Source organism: Hippocampus guttulatus, chromosome 8 (genome assembly GCF_054856545.1).
Source record: "Hippocampus guttulatus isolate MCC_2025c chromosome 8, RoL_Hgut_1.0, whole genome shotgun sequence".
NCBI classification, from domain to species: domain Eukaryota; kingdom Metazoa; phylum Chordata; class Actinopteri; order Syngnathiformes; family Syngnathidae; genus Hippocampus; species Hippocampus guttulatus.
In genome coordinates, this window is record NC_141268.1 from 13982276 (window position 1) to 13999134 (window position 16859).

At 43.2% G+C, this 16859-nt stretch overlaps 1 protein-coding gene across 3 annotated transcripts in view; it reads left to right on the forward strand.

Moving 5' to 3' along the window:
- The window catches only part of itpr1a (inositol 1,4,5-trisphosphate receptor, type 1a), a 57076-nt gene that overhangs the window by 25838 nt on the left and 14379 nt on the right, over positions 1–16859 (forward strand). For 2 of the 3 annotated variants that reach the window (XM_086117931.1, XM_086117932.1), the window contains 12 exons: positions 692–727; positions 5409–5456; positions 7005–7137; positions 8619–8806; positions 13805–13988; positions 14625–14878; positions 15341–15541; positions 15629–15739; positions 15844–15939; positions 16159–16302; positions 16402–16509; positions 16571–16763. In XM_086117931.1, coding sequence (XP_085974057.1) covers positions 692–727; positions 5409–5456; positions 7005–7137; positions 8619–8806; positions 13805–13988; positions 14625–14878; positions 15341–15541; positions 15629–15739; positions 15844–15939; positions 16159–16302; positions 16402–16509; positions 16571–16763 — 1696 coding nt within the window. The remainder of the gene's footprint in view (positions 1–691; positions 728–5408; positions 5457–7004; positions 7138–8618; positions 8807–13804; positions 13989–14624; positions 14879–15340; positions 15542–15628; positions 15740–15843; positions 15940–16158; positions 16303–16401; positions 16510–16570; positions 16764–16859) is intronic. The other variant, XM_086117933.1, reaches the window with a different exon arrangement.

Sequence of the window (16859 nt, forward strand, 5' to 3'; positions counted from 1 at the left end):
TATTGGGTCTTAAAGTGTACCTGTGTGTCTAATGAAGTGGCCAGGGATTGTTAATGTGTGTCTGTGTATATACTGGTCACATTGGGTTTCACGCCAATACAGCTAAAAACACAAGTTGGTTAAAACACTCTCAGTTCTGCATAAAAAGCATTAAGTGACATAAAATGTACTGTTTTAACAATTTTCTAAAGACAGGGCATGACTAGTGGAGCGCAGATGGTCACCAAAGCGGAATTGCTAGCAAAGGACTGGAAGAAATGGAGAATAGGAAGATTTTTATTGATCTATATACAATAAATACCGGAATTACTTCATTACCCCAAAAATATATACTGTAAAGAAGATATGTTTGGTTTCAGCGTATGTTTCTACAAAGCATCCGCTGTGTTCCAAAATATCGTTTATTACCACATCCAGCCATAGAATTATTTCCCCTATTTTGAAGACTTTCTCTCCTTCAATCTTTGTTACATGTGAGGACTTTTTCAGATATTGCAGGCCATCCCTCTGCCAAATGTGACAAATTTAATCAGCGGCTGGCATGCATTCACAGATAGTCTTTTATGAGCCACTGAATTAGAGGAGTGTGTCCACATTGCTCACTTAACTAACATGTCACGCTGTGTTGTTGACCTCTGCATGAGCTTCTCGGCCGGTTATCTAACCCCGCAAACCTTCTGCTCTCTTTCAGCTCAGGGCCTTTGATGATGAGATGGATATGCCTAAGGTTACTTCTTTTTTTTTACTTATTCGTTTGTGTCCTTCGTTCTTGTAGCTTCTGTTATATCTGTAGCTGCTGTTGCTGAGGCTGTGTTGTCGTTAGTCAGTTTCAGCAAAGAGCGCCACGGTAACCAGAGTAGAAAATGGCCAACTTGAAGCAGAGAGGCAAAGAGAGAATAGGGCGCGTGTGTGTGTGTGTGTGTGTGTGTGTGTGTGTGTGTGTGTGTGTGTGTGTGTGTGTGTGTGTGTGTGTGTGTGTGTGTGTGTGTGTGTGTGTGTGTGTGTGTGTGTGTGTGTGTGCGTGTGTGTGTGTGAGCGCGTGCGTGCGGATGGCAAGTAATTTTTTTTATGTCAGTTTTTTTTCTTGAGTTACTTATCTGCCAGAGCATCACCACAACCATCACATGAGCATTTTATTTCATTAACACTTGTTCTATGCAATGTTAATTTTTAATTACATAATTTTACAGTTGTAAACAGACGCATAGGTCGGTGCATGCCGGCATTATTGAATATGTGTCATCCAATGGGTACAAAATATTATAAAGCAAAGTAGCAGACATACAAAATAGTATTACTACGTATTGTAGCGAGAGAGTTCTGAGAGTATCTCTCAAACCGTGCCCCATTCAAACCTCCTTTTAAAAAGATAGCAACAATGGTAAAGCAATATAATTCAAAGTGCTCCTATGTTTTACTTTTCATCAAGGTTTTATTTTCTCTTGCCAATTTTCACCTACGTGTATGGTGTTTCCTCATGTATGCGCTCTCAGTGCCGATAGAGGACACTGTGACCATGTGCGTGAGTGTGTGTGTGTACACGTTTGTGTGTGCGCGGGTGTGGCTGTGTGTGCGTGCCACATGCACGTATTAATGAGATGTGCGGAACTGTGACGACAGTGGAAGTCATTGAGGTTGTGTCCTAGTTTCCCTCCCTGCAAACTGCACGATTCCTGGGTCCCTTCCAACTCTGGGCTGAGGTTACATAAGAACCCGGCATTTTTTTTCCCCCCTCTCTTTCCTGGAACTCAGCCCCTCCGCTGCTTTGTGACCTTCAGCTGTAATTGTGGAGGATAAAAGTGCGCAGCAGCCTTTTACCCATGCTGTGCGTCTTTGTGGGTATGTGTGCACATGTGTCTAAAAATGGGTTTGTGAGGATGTACAGGGATGGGGGGGCATGAATTGCAGCAAGAGAGTACCCCCCCCCCCACACACACACATACACATACGCACACGCGCACACTCTCACACACCCCAACACATGCACACCTGTCATGTGTTGTATCTCTTGTCTCTGACATAAAAATGGCAGTGGTGCCGAAACGTATTTGTCCCTCCATGTGTCAGTCTGCATATTTGCAGTCTCTTCGTTTCCATGCGGCATGCTATTAACCCGTGACACAAGTCTTTATTTAACTACAGTATTCTAAATTCTCCCGGCATCCACACATACACACTCTTGCATGTCGCCTACTCGCCAGTCACAACATTAGGTACCCCTGTACACTCTAATGAATGCCAAGCCACTGAGTGTAGGTGTAGGTCTGGAGTGCACGAAGGCATGGCAGAGAAAATTTGTCAACTCAAGGGCGATTACTTTCAAAGGGAAAAGCTGTGAAACATGTCATTGTGACGCAAGTCCTGGAACCTTTCTGACACACCTTAACATATGAGGGAAGAACTGTGTGAATGAAAAGGAATACAACTAATAACATTTACTATAATAGGAATGAAAGATTTCTGGAGCATCTGTTTACAAAGCTGTTTCACAGCGATGTCGCAATCAACATTGAATCATCAAAGGCAGGAGCAACATTCGTGGGGCACCTACGCCATTGCTAAATGTCAGGGACATGGACTCCCAGACTTATATAAGTCAACTCAAGTTTGCCTCTTCACCTAGACTCTGTGTGTGTGTCTGTGTGTGTGTGTGTCGCGTGCGTGTGCGTGTGCCTGATCACGGTCTTATTACGCAAGCCCTCATTTAGAGTAAGTCATGCTTCATGCCTTTCACCTCTCCTCTCCCTCCCAAACATTTCGTGGGATCTGTTTTTCAATTTTTATAAGATTTTGCCACATTAGGTTGATTTATTCACTTAGGCTCAGAAGCAGGCTAGTGATCAACACCAGTGCTTCTGTGTCCCACCAACAGTTTCAACTCCAGCATACAAAGATGCTTTTGTTTTCGGTACTTTCAGAGGCATATTTTGTAGAATTCGGCGTACGTGCTTGTCACATACACTGCACGTCATTTTGTTGAACTAAGAGTTGCGATTGTAACCAAGGGGGTTTGTCCCAGGGAATTTCCAGTTTGGTAGAATGTGATGCAGTCAGGGTGGATGTGGCAGCTGTGAGGGGTTACTCGGTGGTGTCTGTGGTCAGACTTGCGACCATGAACTGAATACGTCTTTGCTGTATTTGCTGCCTTTCGGTTTAATGTGGCGCCCATAGAATTGTTTGTAGTTTCTACACTTGGTGTGCAAGAGAAACAGCCAATTCATTTGTAGTAGTGTTTAATATTACCTCGCAGAGGAGACCAAATTATAATTTGCCTTAGCAACAACATTAACAAGCTATTTGTTAATTAAATAATTAATTGTTAGTGTATCTTGCAGTGTTATTTTGGCCTTTGTTATAATGTGATCACTGTCCTGACCCCCCACTGGGATTTGAGTAGTTTTTTGGGGTTTTCTTTTCACATGTGTAGGTATACTTTGCTATTCTCTGGTGCTGATGTGTGAATCAACTGCTGGACAACAACTTGATGATGGTGATGAGAAATGATGGAGACTAATTGGAATGCCCTAAAAATCGCACAAATCACAAATTGTCAAAATACAAAGCTGTTTCTGAAAACTTTGTCACCAAAAAAAAAATAATAATAATAATTTATTGGACCATAATCACACAATATGCCATCCAAACAATCCCACAAGTGTTTTCGCTTTTCCTTTAGCTTTTATCTGCGTGATACGACATCATGTAAGAGCAATGCAAAACCTGATGATGGCCAAAGAAAGACTGGAAAAAAACCCTTCGGAATGTACACCACAAATGTGGTAACCAAATATTAACGCTAAGTAGCTCAGCCCCCAGAAAAAAACAAGTACCGGTAATCCTTTCTCTGCAGCTCATTGAGCATCCGTGTCCTTTGTACATCTTCACAATTAATGATGACCACACGATTTGTCATTTACTGCGTATACAGTATAGTTGAGGTTCAAAGGTCTTAAAGTTGTACAATTTGGAGTTTGACCCAGAATTTTGATGAAATATGTCGATTAGTATGTTGCAGACACATGACCAAACACAAATACTAATTATAGTTATAAATATAAAGAGATCGGATCATTAACCCTTTCATGCACCAAGAATGATAACCTGTAACCTGATAACATGATAAGCTGTCCACTGTAGTAACCACTGTCCCTGAAAGGTTTAGAATCATTTCAGGAGTATGGAAGAAAAAAATATATCAAGTCCCTGGAGCTCCATAAGAGATTCATATTTTGTATGATCTCCAACAACATGCCTACATTTTTAGTAGCCTTTCGTTGAGCTCTTGTTGTAAGGCACAGCTCAAGAGAACACATCACTCGTGTAGTTTCGGCATAATTGGCTCCTGAATTTGATTTCGACTGACAAGTTGAGTTGTGAAAGTGTCAGGGTTGTCTTCCCTTCTACTCTTGTGTTTTCGTGACAGATGGCTGCTGTAAGCAGCTCTGTGTCACTGGTTTAGTGACCCGATTCCTTTTGGATTGATTATGTAACTCTAACCCCTTCTACCCCTCACCTAGCCAATCCCCCCTGCCTGCCCCTGCCTTTTTACATAACTACTTATGTAGAGCATTGCCTCTTAGCACTTTGCGCTATCTTATTGTACACACAGTATAGTAAGTAATCGTACGGTAGGTACTTCAAAGTGCCCTAGAACCCGACTCCGCTCTTTCCATGTGCTTTTAAAGAACAAAAAATGTAGAAAAACTCCCTATCCCCATATCTCCATCCGTCCGTTCTCTGAACTTTGATATTATGAATCATCATTGTATTTACTCATCCTTGACTTTTAAATATGATGTGGTTTGAGTCAACGCTTGTTTTTATTCTATTACTCATCAAGTGTTGGCTTCGCAGACATCTGACCCGATTTTTTTAATCTTTTTCCTCCCTGCTGTGCTTTTGCCATGGTAGCATCAGACCAGGCTTTACTTCTTATGCGAAGAAGTACATGCAAAAGTGGTTAATGAATGGAGACCCTAGTGCGGGTAAAACTAAAATATGCTTCCTTGATCTAATATTATGAGTGTGAGTTTATTCGTCTGAACATTTGCGTATCATACTTGAGTCTAAATGGCTTTAAAGTTGATGACTTGTGGCCGTGAACTGAAAACTCAACTCAACTGTATTTATAGAGCACTTTCAAACAGCCAAGTAAAGTTATGGTGACTGATTTTAAGAAGGAAGCGAAAAAGTCTTTTAAGTTTTCTTTAAAACACATACATCTTCCTGTACGTTAGCAATATCATATGTAATTTCTGATACCAAAAGCATGACTTGCTCTCAGCAGACCTTTGCGTGGCCTTTTGCATGGATTTCATTTTGTTGTGCTCTTGTCTTTTAACTTGACGCATGAATGCTAAACCCCTCTGCTTGCATCTGTTTGGCCTAACACCCATCACTGCACCCAGCAGCTGGATCAGAACCAGCCTGAGAAGTTGTTGGAGGACCAGAAAAGGGTACGTGCATTTATCCGTAACAAGATGGGGAAAATGAAAGTCACACTGAGTTTGAAGCCATATGCCTATCTATCTCAGAAAGGCTGCATAATATTGATGATGCAGAAATTTAGGCAAGGACATTCTGTGCGTTGGCGGCTCCTTTTTAGATAAGCTTCATAAAAGCCTTGTTGTGAAGGCGCTATCATCCATAACCAATTACTTCTCACAGAAAGGAAGAGGTCAGGCAGACCCAACAGCAAAACACAATCATGAGACAAGTTTGTGAGAGTCAGCAGCTGCACTACAGCTTGAGTCAAGTCAGCAAGTATCAATTTCAACTGCAGCACAGCGATTTTGCAGCAGGACGCTGATAAAACTCTAGAGCAGGGGTGTCAAACTCATTTTTGTTGCGGGCCACATTGTAGTTATGGCTTCCTTTGGAGGGCCGTTATGAATTTTGGGAAACCATATAAATATTGAATCCCCTCCCCATATTACATACACAGTGCACAACAAATGGATGAATAACTCGTTTTCAAATCAGAAGTCAAGAATAATGACTGTTATTGTGGATTACATATGACAATTTGAAATTTTGGTTCAGACTTGAGCAAGCATCATGGAACTTGACATGCTTGATTTGCTTTCACGGGCCACATAAAATGTTGTGGCGGGCCAGATCTGGCCCCTGGCCCTTGACTTTGACACCCGTGCTCTAGAGGATAATACACAAAAGAAAAAAAAACTTTAAAATGATTGATTTGCTTTCACGGGCCACATAAAATGTTGTGGTGGGCCAGGTCTGGCCCCCGGCCCTTGACTTTGACACCCGTGCTCTAGAGGATAATACACAAAAGAAAAAAAACCTTTAAAATGAAATCTGGACACCGATTATCAATGAGAAACAACCTTGAAACAGTCACAATATGGTGTATTGGTTTTCACTCATTTGCACCTTCAAGCATGACTAATTTCTGCTGAAGAGTAATAAATGCATAATTTTCTTTCCATCACACTTAACTACCAAATCTTATTCTGCCCTTGTAGAGCAGATCTTGTGTAACAACCTATCGTTGGACCACACAGTTTGACAGACTGACGTAATCGCACACACGTCCGCCTTCATTTCATTTCCGTCACGGTGTCCCATCAGAGGTCTCGTCAGGTAGCTACGGCCTGCCGTTGCCATAACAACGGCAAAGTTGTGCCGCTTACTGCTCAGCAGTTGATGAGTCACCGTGTGAGAGACTTGGCATCAGGTCTGCCTTCAGACCGCATCCTCAAATGTCATTAGGCTGGGTCACTGACGATAGCAATCACGGTTTGAGCTCAGTGGGTGGTAAATGACGTGAAATGTGGCTTCTGCTCATGTTTAAACCTTTGAAATGTTTGAGAGGGTTCCTGCCAGTTGAAGAGCCTGCACATAGTCATGACAATCATATTGTGTTCTGATAAACGTCCGCCGCAACAAAACGAATGATGACTGTCCTGTTACGTAACCACCCCTCCTGCCACATGGCTGCAGTCAAGTCATTGCATTTTATTTATTTTTTTTGCCTCTGATAGGGCGAGGCACTGAGGCAGATTCTGGTGAACCGTTACTATGGCAACTTCCATCGGAGTGGTGGGCGGAGGGACAGCTTGGCGTCATTCGGCAGTGGCCCCCTCAGCCCTGTAGGACCCAGCAAAAAACAGACAGGTGCCGAACACTGATGCTGAATGTACATTCTCGTGACTCGTATGCAGACCACTGAAAACATTGATTTCACTGTCGTGTGATTGGCCAGTAGTGACAGCATTAGCGGATGAAGTCCATCTCGAACATTTCCTTATCTTGAGGCCAAATATGTACAGTGATCCCTCGCTATTTCGCGGTTCGTTTATCTCGTGTTCAGTGCATCGCGGATTTTTTCAAACATATTCATAAAAATAAAAAAAAATTCATATACATGGAATACAGTACTGTATATGTTGCTCTATGTGACTCGCTGTTGTTTTGCAGCTTCTCGCGGACTGTTTGTGGACTTAAAAAAATTGTATTATTATTATTATTTTTTTTACCAGTATATGTTAATTGGTCGCTACTTCGCGGATTTTCGTTTATCGCGGGTGGTTTTGGTCCCCATTAACCGCGATAAACGAGGAATTACTATATGCCTCATGTAGTTGTAGTAAAACAAATGCCTCTCGGTATGTTAGGCAAGGATGGGGCTCTCTATCTGTCTGACCCTGAGCTCTTATCGCTTTCAAAGTTGTGCACAGAACTGCCCTTTGAGCGTGACCAGCACCACACACTTATCATAGTTTGATAACACCAGTCATTGTATTACATGCTGCAGTCAAAATACCAAAGCAGTCCCTCTCTGCCCATTGGTGCACCCTTTCTTTTTTTTCGGGCCTCTGAAACAGGACATGTATGATGTACCATTTCAAAGGATGTATCGATGCCTCTGTCTCATTTTGGACATTGACAATAAGCCAACATTTACAGTCTCTGTCATGCGGTCCATGATGGAACGCGACTTGGGAGTATCACTTGCGTGACGTGCTTTGTGGCGAGTCAATGTGCAAATCTGCTGCAACCTGTGGAGACGTACTTTCCACTTATTGCAGAAATATTCTAGTGTAGTATTGTCACACATGTGTACGAATATACAGTATACTGAACCACATTTCTGTGTGCGTGTGTGTGTGTGTGTGTGTGTGTGCGTGCGTGTGTGTGTGTGTGAGTTTTAACAATTTTCTGAGTCTCATAAAAACCCTTCATCAATCAATTTTAAATATTGCTTGTCCTTTGAAGGGCTTCAGGGGCACATCTGAAATTAATGATATCTTCATGAATAACAATTCATTGTGAACTCGTAAAAGTGCATCAGTCTCCTGCAAGAATGATATTGCAAGACATCATGGTATTGGACTACCAAAGTATGTCATCTTTACTGCACCACCACTGCAATGAAATTTATAAACATATTGTTGAATCTGACCTTTTTGACGGTGTGAATTAAAACTGATCATTATTTCCTCATTTCTTGGGACAGCTCTTATAGTGGATTTACCGGTAAATAAAATTTGTCCGGTTTGCCTTTTGAAGTGTATATTGTTCTCAGTTACTACAATCACATTGCTGCTTTTGTAAACACCCCACCATCTCCCGTGTTCACCCGCACTGTTCTATAGTGCTAGGGGGACCTGGGGGCCTGAGTCGTGGGGAAATGAGCCTAGCGGAGGTGCAGTGCCACCTGGACAAAGAAGGAGCCTCTGATCTGGTGATTGACCTCATCATGAACACCACCAGTGACAGAGTTTTCCAGGAAAGCATTCTCCTGGCTATTGCTTTGCTGGAGGGCGGAAACACCACCATCCAGGTCAGTATAAAAACCCAGCCCACAAGTGCATCACCCCACTGCGGTAGTACAGTGCATGATCTGCCAATCAAATGAAGACAGTTTGCCATGGTTTTCACTGCTCGTCGATCTGCAGTAGAATGCATGGTTCTGTGAGTATATGGGTCAGTGTGCCAGCGTAGCTGCCCATGTACATTACATAAGGCAGCAACCCATCTCCCTCACCACGCCATTTTCCAATTATCTCAAAGCATACACTAAACAATCAGTGTGTACTTGATTATGTAATATTTAAAATTGTTTCCCTCTCAGCAGAGATGAGGGTTGTAGTTGCGCTTCGACTCATCGCATGGCGTTTTGGTTGGCTCTTTGTTTGTTTGTTTTACCCCAATGATGTATCTGTCCATTGATGTGTGTCCTGTGATCAGTCTGCCCATCTATGGGCTGTTGTGCAATCATGGGGCTCACATAATCAGATTACAGCAAGGAAGCCGCCGCGGTGTAGATAATGCTTTTGCTTCCCACGGCTGCGGCAGAGCTGCATCACGTGATGGGGTTGTTACATAAAGCCTGTGTGATTGAACAATGAGGAATGTCTCAGCCTTCAAAACATTCCATCTCCCTCTACCGCTCCCTTGACTTCTCCTGCCGACCTAAAGTGGGTCATGTTGGGCCTCCGGATGTGGGGCAGTGGAGAGAGAGGCTGGGGGGGCACAGTCGAAGGTTTGAAGAGTAACTGGAGCTTCTTTCTCCCTGGTATTCTACAGTTATTAGGAAGTAGTTATTCAATTGTAAAACTTCCACACAGTGCAGAAAATCCGTCTTCTGAGGTAATGGAGCGTTCGCTAACCCAATAAATAAGTAGAGTATACCTAAACCTTGCTTGTTGTCACATGCTCACATTTTTTCCCCCTCACGAACAGTTTCAATTTTAGTTCACCAAAGTTAACCTTCGGTTTCATTTGACGTGTCGAGTTGGGCTTCTTTTAACACAGTTAACTATTTACTCATGACCTTCAGAGCGCACCGAAAGAAATTACTGGCCTGTGTACTCCCTCTGCAATGCTTTCATGCCAAACTCGGAATATACCAGTGCACTGAACACCTTTTCAAACTTGTTTTGATCATTTCCTGGATTGTCAGCTGTGTTGTTGTGACAAATTGCGATTCCGCTTCAGCCCGGCCATCTGGCAATAGCACGCACTGCAGGTGTGCGCTCACTCGTGTTGTTCAAAGTCCCCGAAAAATAACAGTTGTGCTCTCATTGTGTAAATATGATGAGATGGGTGAAAGAGGCGAAGGAGAAGGGAGCCGCTCCACTTGGTTTGCATGTGGCGCTGCGCGAGGGAAAGGGAGTGCGAGTATAAATAGCTGTTACATAACATCCCTTTGTTGATGCCAAGTCGCAGAGCGGAAGGAGAGAAAGGGAAGCGCTATGACCTTGTTTTTCAGCGGACCGCCTCCACCTCGCAGCTCTCCTCTCTGTCTCATTCCAATCGGAGTGTGTCTCCATGGATACAGACAGGCTGTGTTTACCCAACACCGGAGAGGGCGGGGGCTGGGATGTTTGTCCCTCTCCCCCCGCTCTCTCCCTTTTACCATCATTTTTTGCTATTAGCCGTTCGCCATCCTCTCCTTGACCACTGTTACTTCATCCATCACGTCATCTCCTCATCAGGGTATCCTTGTCATTGATATGCAAACACAGATGGGGTCGCTGTGCAAGAGTTAGTCGCACACTGCTGTGTACGGAAAGCCATTGGAGTCATTTTTTTTTTCAATATCCTTCATATTCAGCTTGAGGTCCACGTACTGGTACGCTCCTCATCCGCGCTAGCAGAATGAGTGTCTTACTAACAACATGTTTTCCACTGCTGCCTTTCATTACTGTATAACATTTCTGCACACGAGTAGGAAAACTCGGGCATATTTGTAGAACAACTAGATTTATCTGGTGAGGCAAAATTACACAGGTTGACAACTGTGTGCTACGTCTGCGGTCCTACTGGTGAAGTGCTAGATGTTAGCTCGTAGATTTTTATAACGTCAGTGGTAGTACTAGTAGCGTGCAGTCAACTATTGCACAACGTTTCCTCACTCGTAACATGTGGTTGTCTGACTCATAGCCTGAAATTGTCCTATTAGTGTGCACAAGTGTAATACAATAGTGGAGGGCAGTAGTGGCAAAAATGTTACTAGTAAGAGACGGCTATTCTACCAGTGCGCAATAGTCATCATACTAATACATGGACCGTAAACTGGATGTCAAAGGGAAATGCACCAACGGCTTTTTCATACATAAATTGTACGGAGCAGTTTCTATTGGCTTTCTGAAGAAGCCATGAAAGGAATGTTTTGTCTGGTGCTTTTTGCAGCACTTCCATCTTTGTATTCATTGTTGTAGCATTTACACTCTGAACAAAATGTTTCTTTTACAGATGAAAACTATATTGGAGGAATTAAGAATTCTTCAATGATGTCTGTATACCTCTCCAATCACCATCAGTCAAATAAAATTGATTTCACACCCCTCTAAGGCGGTTGCCCTGACTGAAGTGTCGTGCCAGCCAGTCCCAGGATTGCATACCTGACTGCACACGGTTTATTTCTATGGTGGCATTAACACGCAAATGCAGATATGATTACATAACTTTGGCAATGACTTCAGTGTTTCTGAGCGCTTGTGTGACATGTGGGTGTGTCTTTTAAACATGGGCATGTGCCTGTTGCCGGAGACAGCTGACCTACTTTTACGGGTGTCTGTAAATGAAGTGTGCGCCCTCTTGCTTGCGTGTGCTTGTGCTGGAAAGCAAAGTATGTGTGTGTGACTTATGTAATTTTAATGGGTTTGTGTGGCTGGGGTGGGGAGTTATCATGGTGCGTGCTTCTGTCTCTGCACATTCTGGTTCAGTCGATGCCAAACGGACCCCCTTGCTTCATTCTCACCACTACCGCTGCCTAATGATATGAGCAGGGAAGGCTATTCTGCCTCCCATCAGCTCCCGCCGCAGACATGCTGCAAGATGTGAGCGAGGTGTTAGGTGCCGACAATCGCTCGTCACCCTCCGTCATCAGGGTTGTTTATTGGATGACGGCCTCGCTCAGCACCCCCCCCCCCCCTTTAGTCTGCTATCTACTCGTCCCTGAGTGTTGACGGTGCGTACGTGCAGAAGAGCTCCTGGTTAGTGGTGGAGGCCTCAGATGGGGTGTGGCATAAGGCTGTGGAATCTGCTTTAGGGTGCGTTTGCATAGCTCAGTGTTTAGGTGGCTACACAAGAGATTTGAATTCAGATGTAACTTTAGGTTGCCTTAACCCTTTGTTTGCATTCGTACTGAATTGGTCACGTTTTGTTCTAAAGAATGTTTTATGTAAAATCATTGCACAAGGTAATTTGATGAGCACATGCTTGAAACAAAGGCTTGATTTTGTCTTAGGGTTGGTTTTTTTTTCCATCTTGGCTCCTCCAATAGCCCAGTTTTGCATTTAACCTGAAAAGACAAGTGGTTACATAACCCTCTCTGGCCCAGATACTCTCTAACAGAGTATTCTGTGTCTCTTCCTCTCTTTCGGTCATCTGATTTCCTAACCCCCCTCTTTTTATTTTCCGATTCCTTCTGTCTTGCTTTTCGTCTCTGGACTCTTTTACCCTGTTCCCCACCGTGTCTTTTTCTGTGTAAATAGGCCAGGCTTCTCCCTCGCGAGTCATTTTTCACCCTGCGTGTGCGTGTGTGTGTGTGTGTGTGTGTGTGTGTGTGTGTGTGTGTGTGTGTGTGTGTGTGTGTGTGCGTGTGTGTGTGTGCATGTGCGTGTGTGTTTGGTGAGTCGGCCTTTGCAAAGAGTGCTACAGATAAGAACTGTTACATAATCAAAACAACAGTCTAGTGGGCAAGCCGGCATACACTGTACATCAGGGGTGCCCATTATGTCGATCCTGATCTACCGGTAGATCTAAGACAGGTCCCAAGTAGATCTGAGGAGTGTCGAGGAGAAAAAAAACAAACAACCATTTGTGTGTCTTTGTACATGTTAGTAATATATTTTTTTGTGTTAATGTACACTGCACCCTAATCATCTTATCAGTCTCATTTTCACCAAAAAACTATTTAAAAAATAAAATGAAGCAGGTAAATCTTGAATTTACGGTGGCGCGTGATTACGTCACCGGAAGTTGTTAGCTCTCAGCAGTCTGCAATTGCAGCTTGTGATCAGAACTGTTGCGCTCTATCTTTTATCGTCATTATTCTCATTCAGAGTTTGCTTCGTGTACAATTCACCGAGGGCACGGGCAAAGAATAGGAATCTAGGAGGGCCCAGGGAAGCACTTTAAAACGGTATGTGTGAGCTACGACAGTTAACAGGCTGCAAAAGTGCACCGCATGCCTCAGTGTCAGGCTGTTTCCCATCATGGCATGCGTGTGTGTGTGTGCGTGTGCGCGTGCGCATGTGCGTGTGTGTGCGCGCATTCCGGTAAGGGTAGATCCTGGGAGGTTAGTTGATCGAAAAGTAGATCTTAGATCCAAAAAGTTTGGGCACCCCCGCTGTACATGATGTAGAAGTGCTCTAATTCTACAGGACCCCATTCCTGAGCAATAACTGAATTAAACCCCGATTTCTGCCTAAATCCAGATTTGGGCCATTAAAATGTCTATAATTCTTTGTGACTGCATTCAAGACCATAGCTAACTAAGATCACATGAGTAAATAAATCCATTAAAAATATATATATCAAGGCATTTGCAAAAACAATAGCATGTTACTTTTTCTAAAACAATGATCAACATTTTTGCCAGTAACTGACTCATAATTAATGTTAAGAAATCGTTCAACAAAACCAATGATAATCAGTCATCATCACTTTCCATGATTTCACCGCTGGAGATTATCAATCCATTTTCTGTATTGCTTGTCCTTGTTAGTGTCACAGGCGAGTTAGAGCTATTCCCAGCTGACTTTGGGCAAAAAGTGGGTTGCCCTCAAGTTGGTAACTTTGTGATGCTTTCGCTGTGTTGTATGTCCAGCGTTCATTCTTCTGCCGCCTGACAGAGGACAAAAAGTCGGAAAAGTTCTTTCGTGTTTTCTACGACCGCATGAAGCTGGCGCAACTGGAGATCAAAGCTACAGTGACCGTAAATACAAGTGATCTCGGTAATCGGAAGAGAGATTATGACAACCAGGACAAAGACACCCCAGTCCGAAAAAAAGGTTTGTGGTTACTCGTTTGATTGAAGCAATCACAAATGGGAACCCCAGTCTACAAAAAAAAAAAAAAAAAAAAATCTTGAGGGTTCCATTTTAGCAAGGATAAGATTTTTTTCTCCCCTTGTTTTGCTTCTCACTATCCCAACTGTTGAAAGCTGTCATTTATTTTAAGGCTCAGAGTAAATGCAAACAGCAGCAAATAAGCCGTAGTTTTGTTAGTCAATTAATTTTCAGCTGCAATGGGATTTTTTTTTCCCTGTATACTGTATAAAGCCCCTTCACCAAAGGGCACTAGTCTTTTTGTTGGATGTCTCGGTAGTTAATATCTTCAAACAGAAGACCGTCAAGCGGGTGTTTCTACTTTGTAAATGCGAACAAAAGGAGTCTGTGGGGTAAAATAATATAATAATATCTTGAATAAATGTTATATGGTCCAGGTTGGGCATGGCAATGAGAGATATTCTTCTTCCAATTACAACCCAGAGTACCCTCAAAGTAATTTTAAAATCTTCATTTTACAGTCAAAGAATTATACTGTATATCGGGGCTCTAATGAGTGAACGTAACGCGAACAATATTTTAAACACTGACAAATGAGCCCACGCTTAAAAGATAATTGAAACAGCTCTGTTTGTTCAGCAAGAGAATCATCAGTCGTCATGACAGAAGAAGTGCGGGAGCAACTACTCGAGGCCTCGTCTGCCACCAAGAAAGCTTTTAACTCTTATCGGCGGGAAGCTGACCCAGAGGACCACTTCACCTCCGCAGATGGCCAACCAAGCGCCGGGGACAAGAATCAGGACGAAGGGGAAATGAGCTACGTCATCGTTATCATGCAGCCCATCCTTCGTTTCCTGCAGCTACTTTGTGAGAATCACAACCGTGACCTGCAGGTTGGTCCGTCCAATCGTCACTCTCGATATGTTGTGCAGTTTGCACTCACTCCTGACTGCTTGTCCTCCTGTTTCATTCGCCTGCTTCCTCTGTAGCACTCTACACCTTTCTTAGTAATGGCCTGGAACAGTTCTACCTGACATTATGGTAATGCGATAATTATAATGACGTGATGATAATCATTTCAGCCTCCTCTTACTTTTCTTGTAAATGATACGTTTAATCACTCGCAGGGTGAAAAAGTCTGGTTTTCCTGGCGCACTTTTCTGAATCAGGCTAAAACAAAATTGACTCTTGAAAGATTTTGTATTTTATCTAGTTTTTTATTTTATTTTTTATATTATTCATATTCATTACAAATTAAAGACATCTGATTTTTTTTGGGGGGGGGGGCGGTACTGTATCTTCCATTAACATTGCTGAAACCAGTTGACCAGCCTAAACTACCTTTATCTCATCAGAACTTCCTTCGCTGTCAAAACCATAAGAACAACTACAACCTGGTGTGTGAGACCCTTCAGTTCTTGGACTGCATCTGTGGCAGCACCACAGGAGGTCTGGGCTTGTTAGGGCTATACATCAACGAAAAGAACGTAGCCCTCATCAACCAAACTCTCGAGAGCCTCACAGAGTACTGCCAAGGTCCCTGCCATGAAAACCAGGTGCACAACAAACTCTGAGCATTTGTTGACAACTCTTCCACGATATACTTTCTACCAATATGCAATCTTTATTCACACCTTCCTCAGAATTGCATTGCCACTCACGAGTCCAATGGTATTGACATCATCATTGCTCTGATCCTTAATGACATCAACCCGCTTGGAAAGAAGCGGATGGATCTGGTGTTGGAGCTGAAGGTATGATAGCAGGCACGGTGAAAGTTGAGCGAGGGAAGAGTTTTGTACTTTGATTTTAAATCATAAGTCTTTACTACTTTTGAAAATCTGTTTCTTCTTCGTAGAACAACGCGTCCAAGTTGCTGCTCGCCATTATGGAGAGCCGTCATGACAGCGAGAATGCTGAGAGAATCCTGTACAACATGAGACCGAAAGAGCTTGTGAGGAAGTTACAAAATAGGCTTCTCTCAGACTTTTTTTTTTTGTTGTTGTTGTTGTTGGTGTTGTTCTTCCATCTTAACTCATTCACTCCCAAAGACGTTTTTAAACGTCTTTTCAGACTTGGTCCAGATTTGGCTGGTACTGAATGAGTTAAATGCAACCGCTCCCATCTCTACAGCAATAGTGCGATTCATTCTTCTGCGAATGTGTCTTTCCAGGTGGAGGTGATCAAAAAAGCCTATCTGCAGGGAGAGGTGGAATTCGAAGACACAAAGGAGGAGGAGGATGATGGGGATGATGAGGAACATGATGCGGCATCTCCCAGAAATGTGGGACACAACATTTATATCTTGGCTCACCAGGTCTGATTGAATGATGGAGATCCCCACGATTGTCGCTGTCTGTGTACAAACAACATATTCTCCCCTTACTACTTTCCGTTTGTGTGTTTGGTCACACAGCTGGCGCGTCACAATAAGGAGCTGTCCATTATGTTGAAACCCGGAGGAGCCACCAGCGATGGAGATGAGTCCTTGGAGTTTTACGCCAACCACACTGCTCAGATCGAGGTCAGAAAACACAACGAGGGCGACTGACTCACAGATGGTGATTATAAACTCTTGCGTCTAGATTGTGCGCCAGGACCGCACCATGGAGGAGATTGTGTTCCCGGTACCCAACATCTGTGAATTCTTGACCTCTGAGTCCAAGCTTCGGGTCTATTACACCACAGAGAGAGACGAGCAAGGCAGTAAGATCAACGATTTCTTCCTGCGAGCAGAGGACCTCTTCAGTGAGATGAATTGGCAGAAGAAGCTCCGAGGTATAAAGTAACCTCACGTTACCGGCAACTAACAAAACCAGCTATGAATCATCAAATTCAACTTAGCGATACTCTATGGCAATCATTAGTTATTTC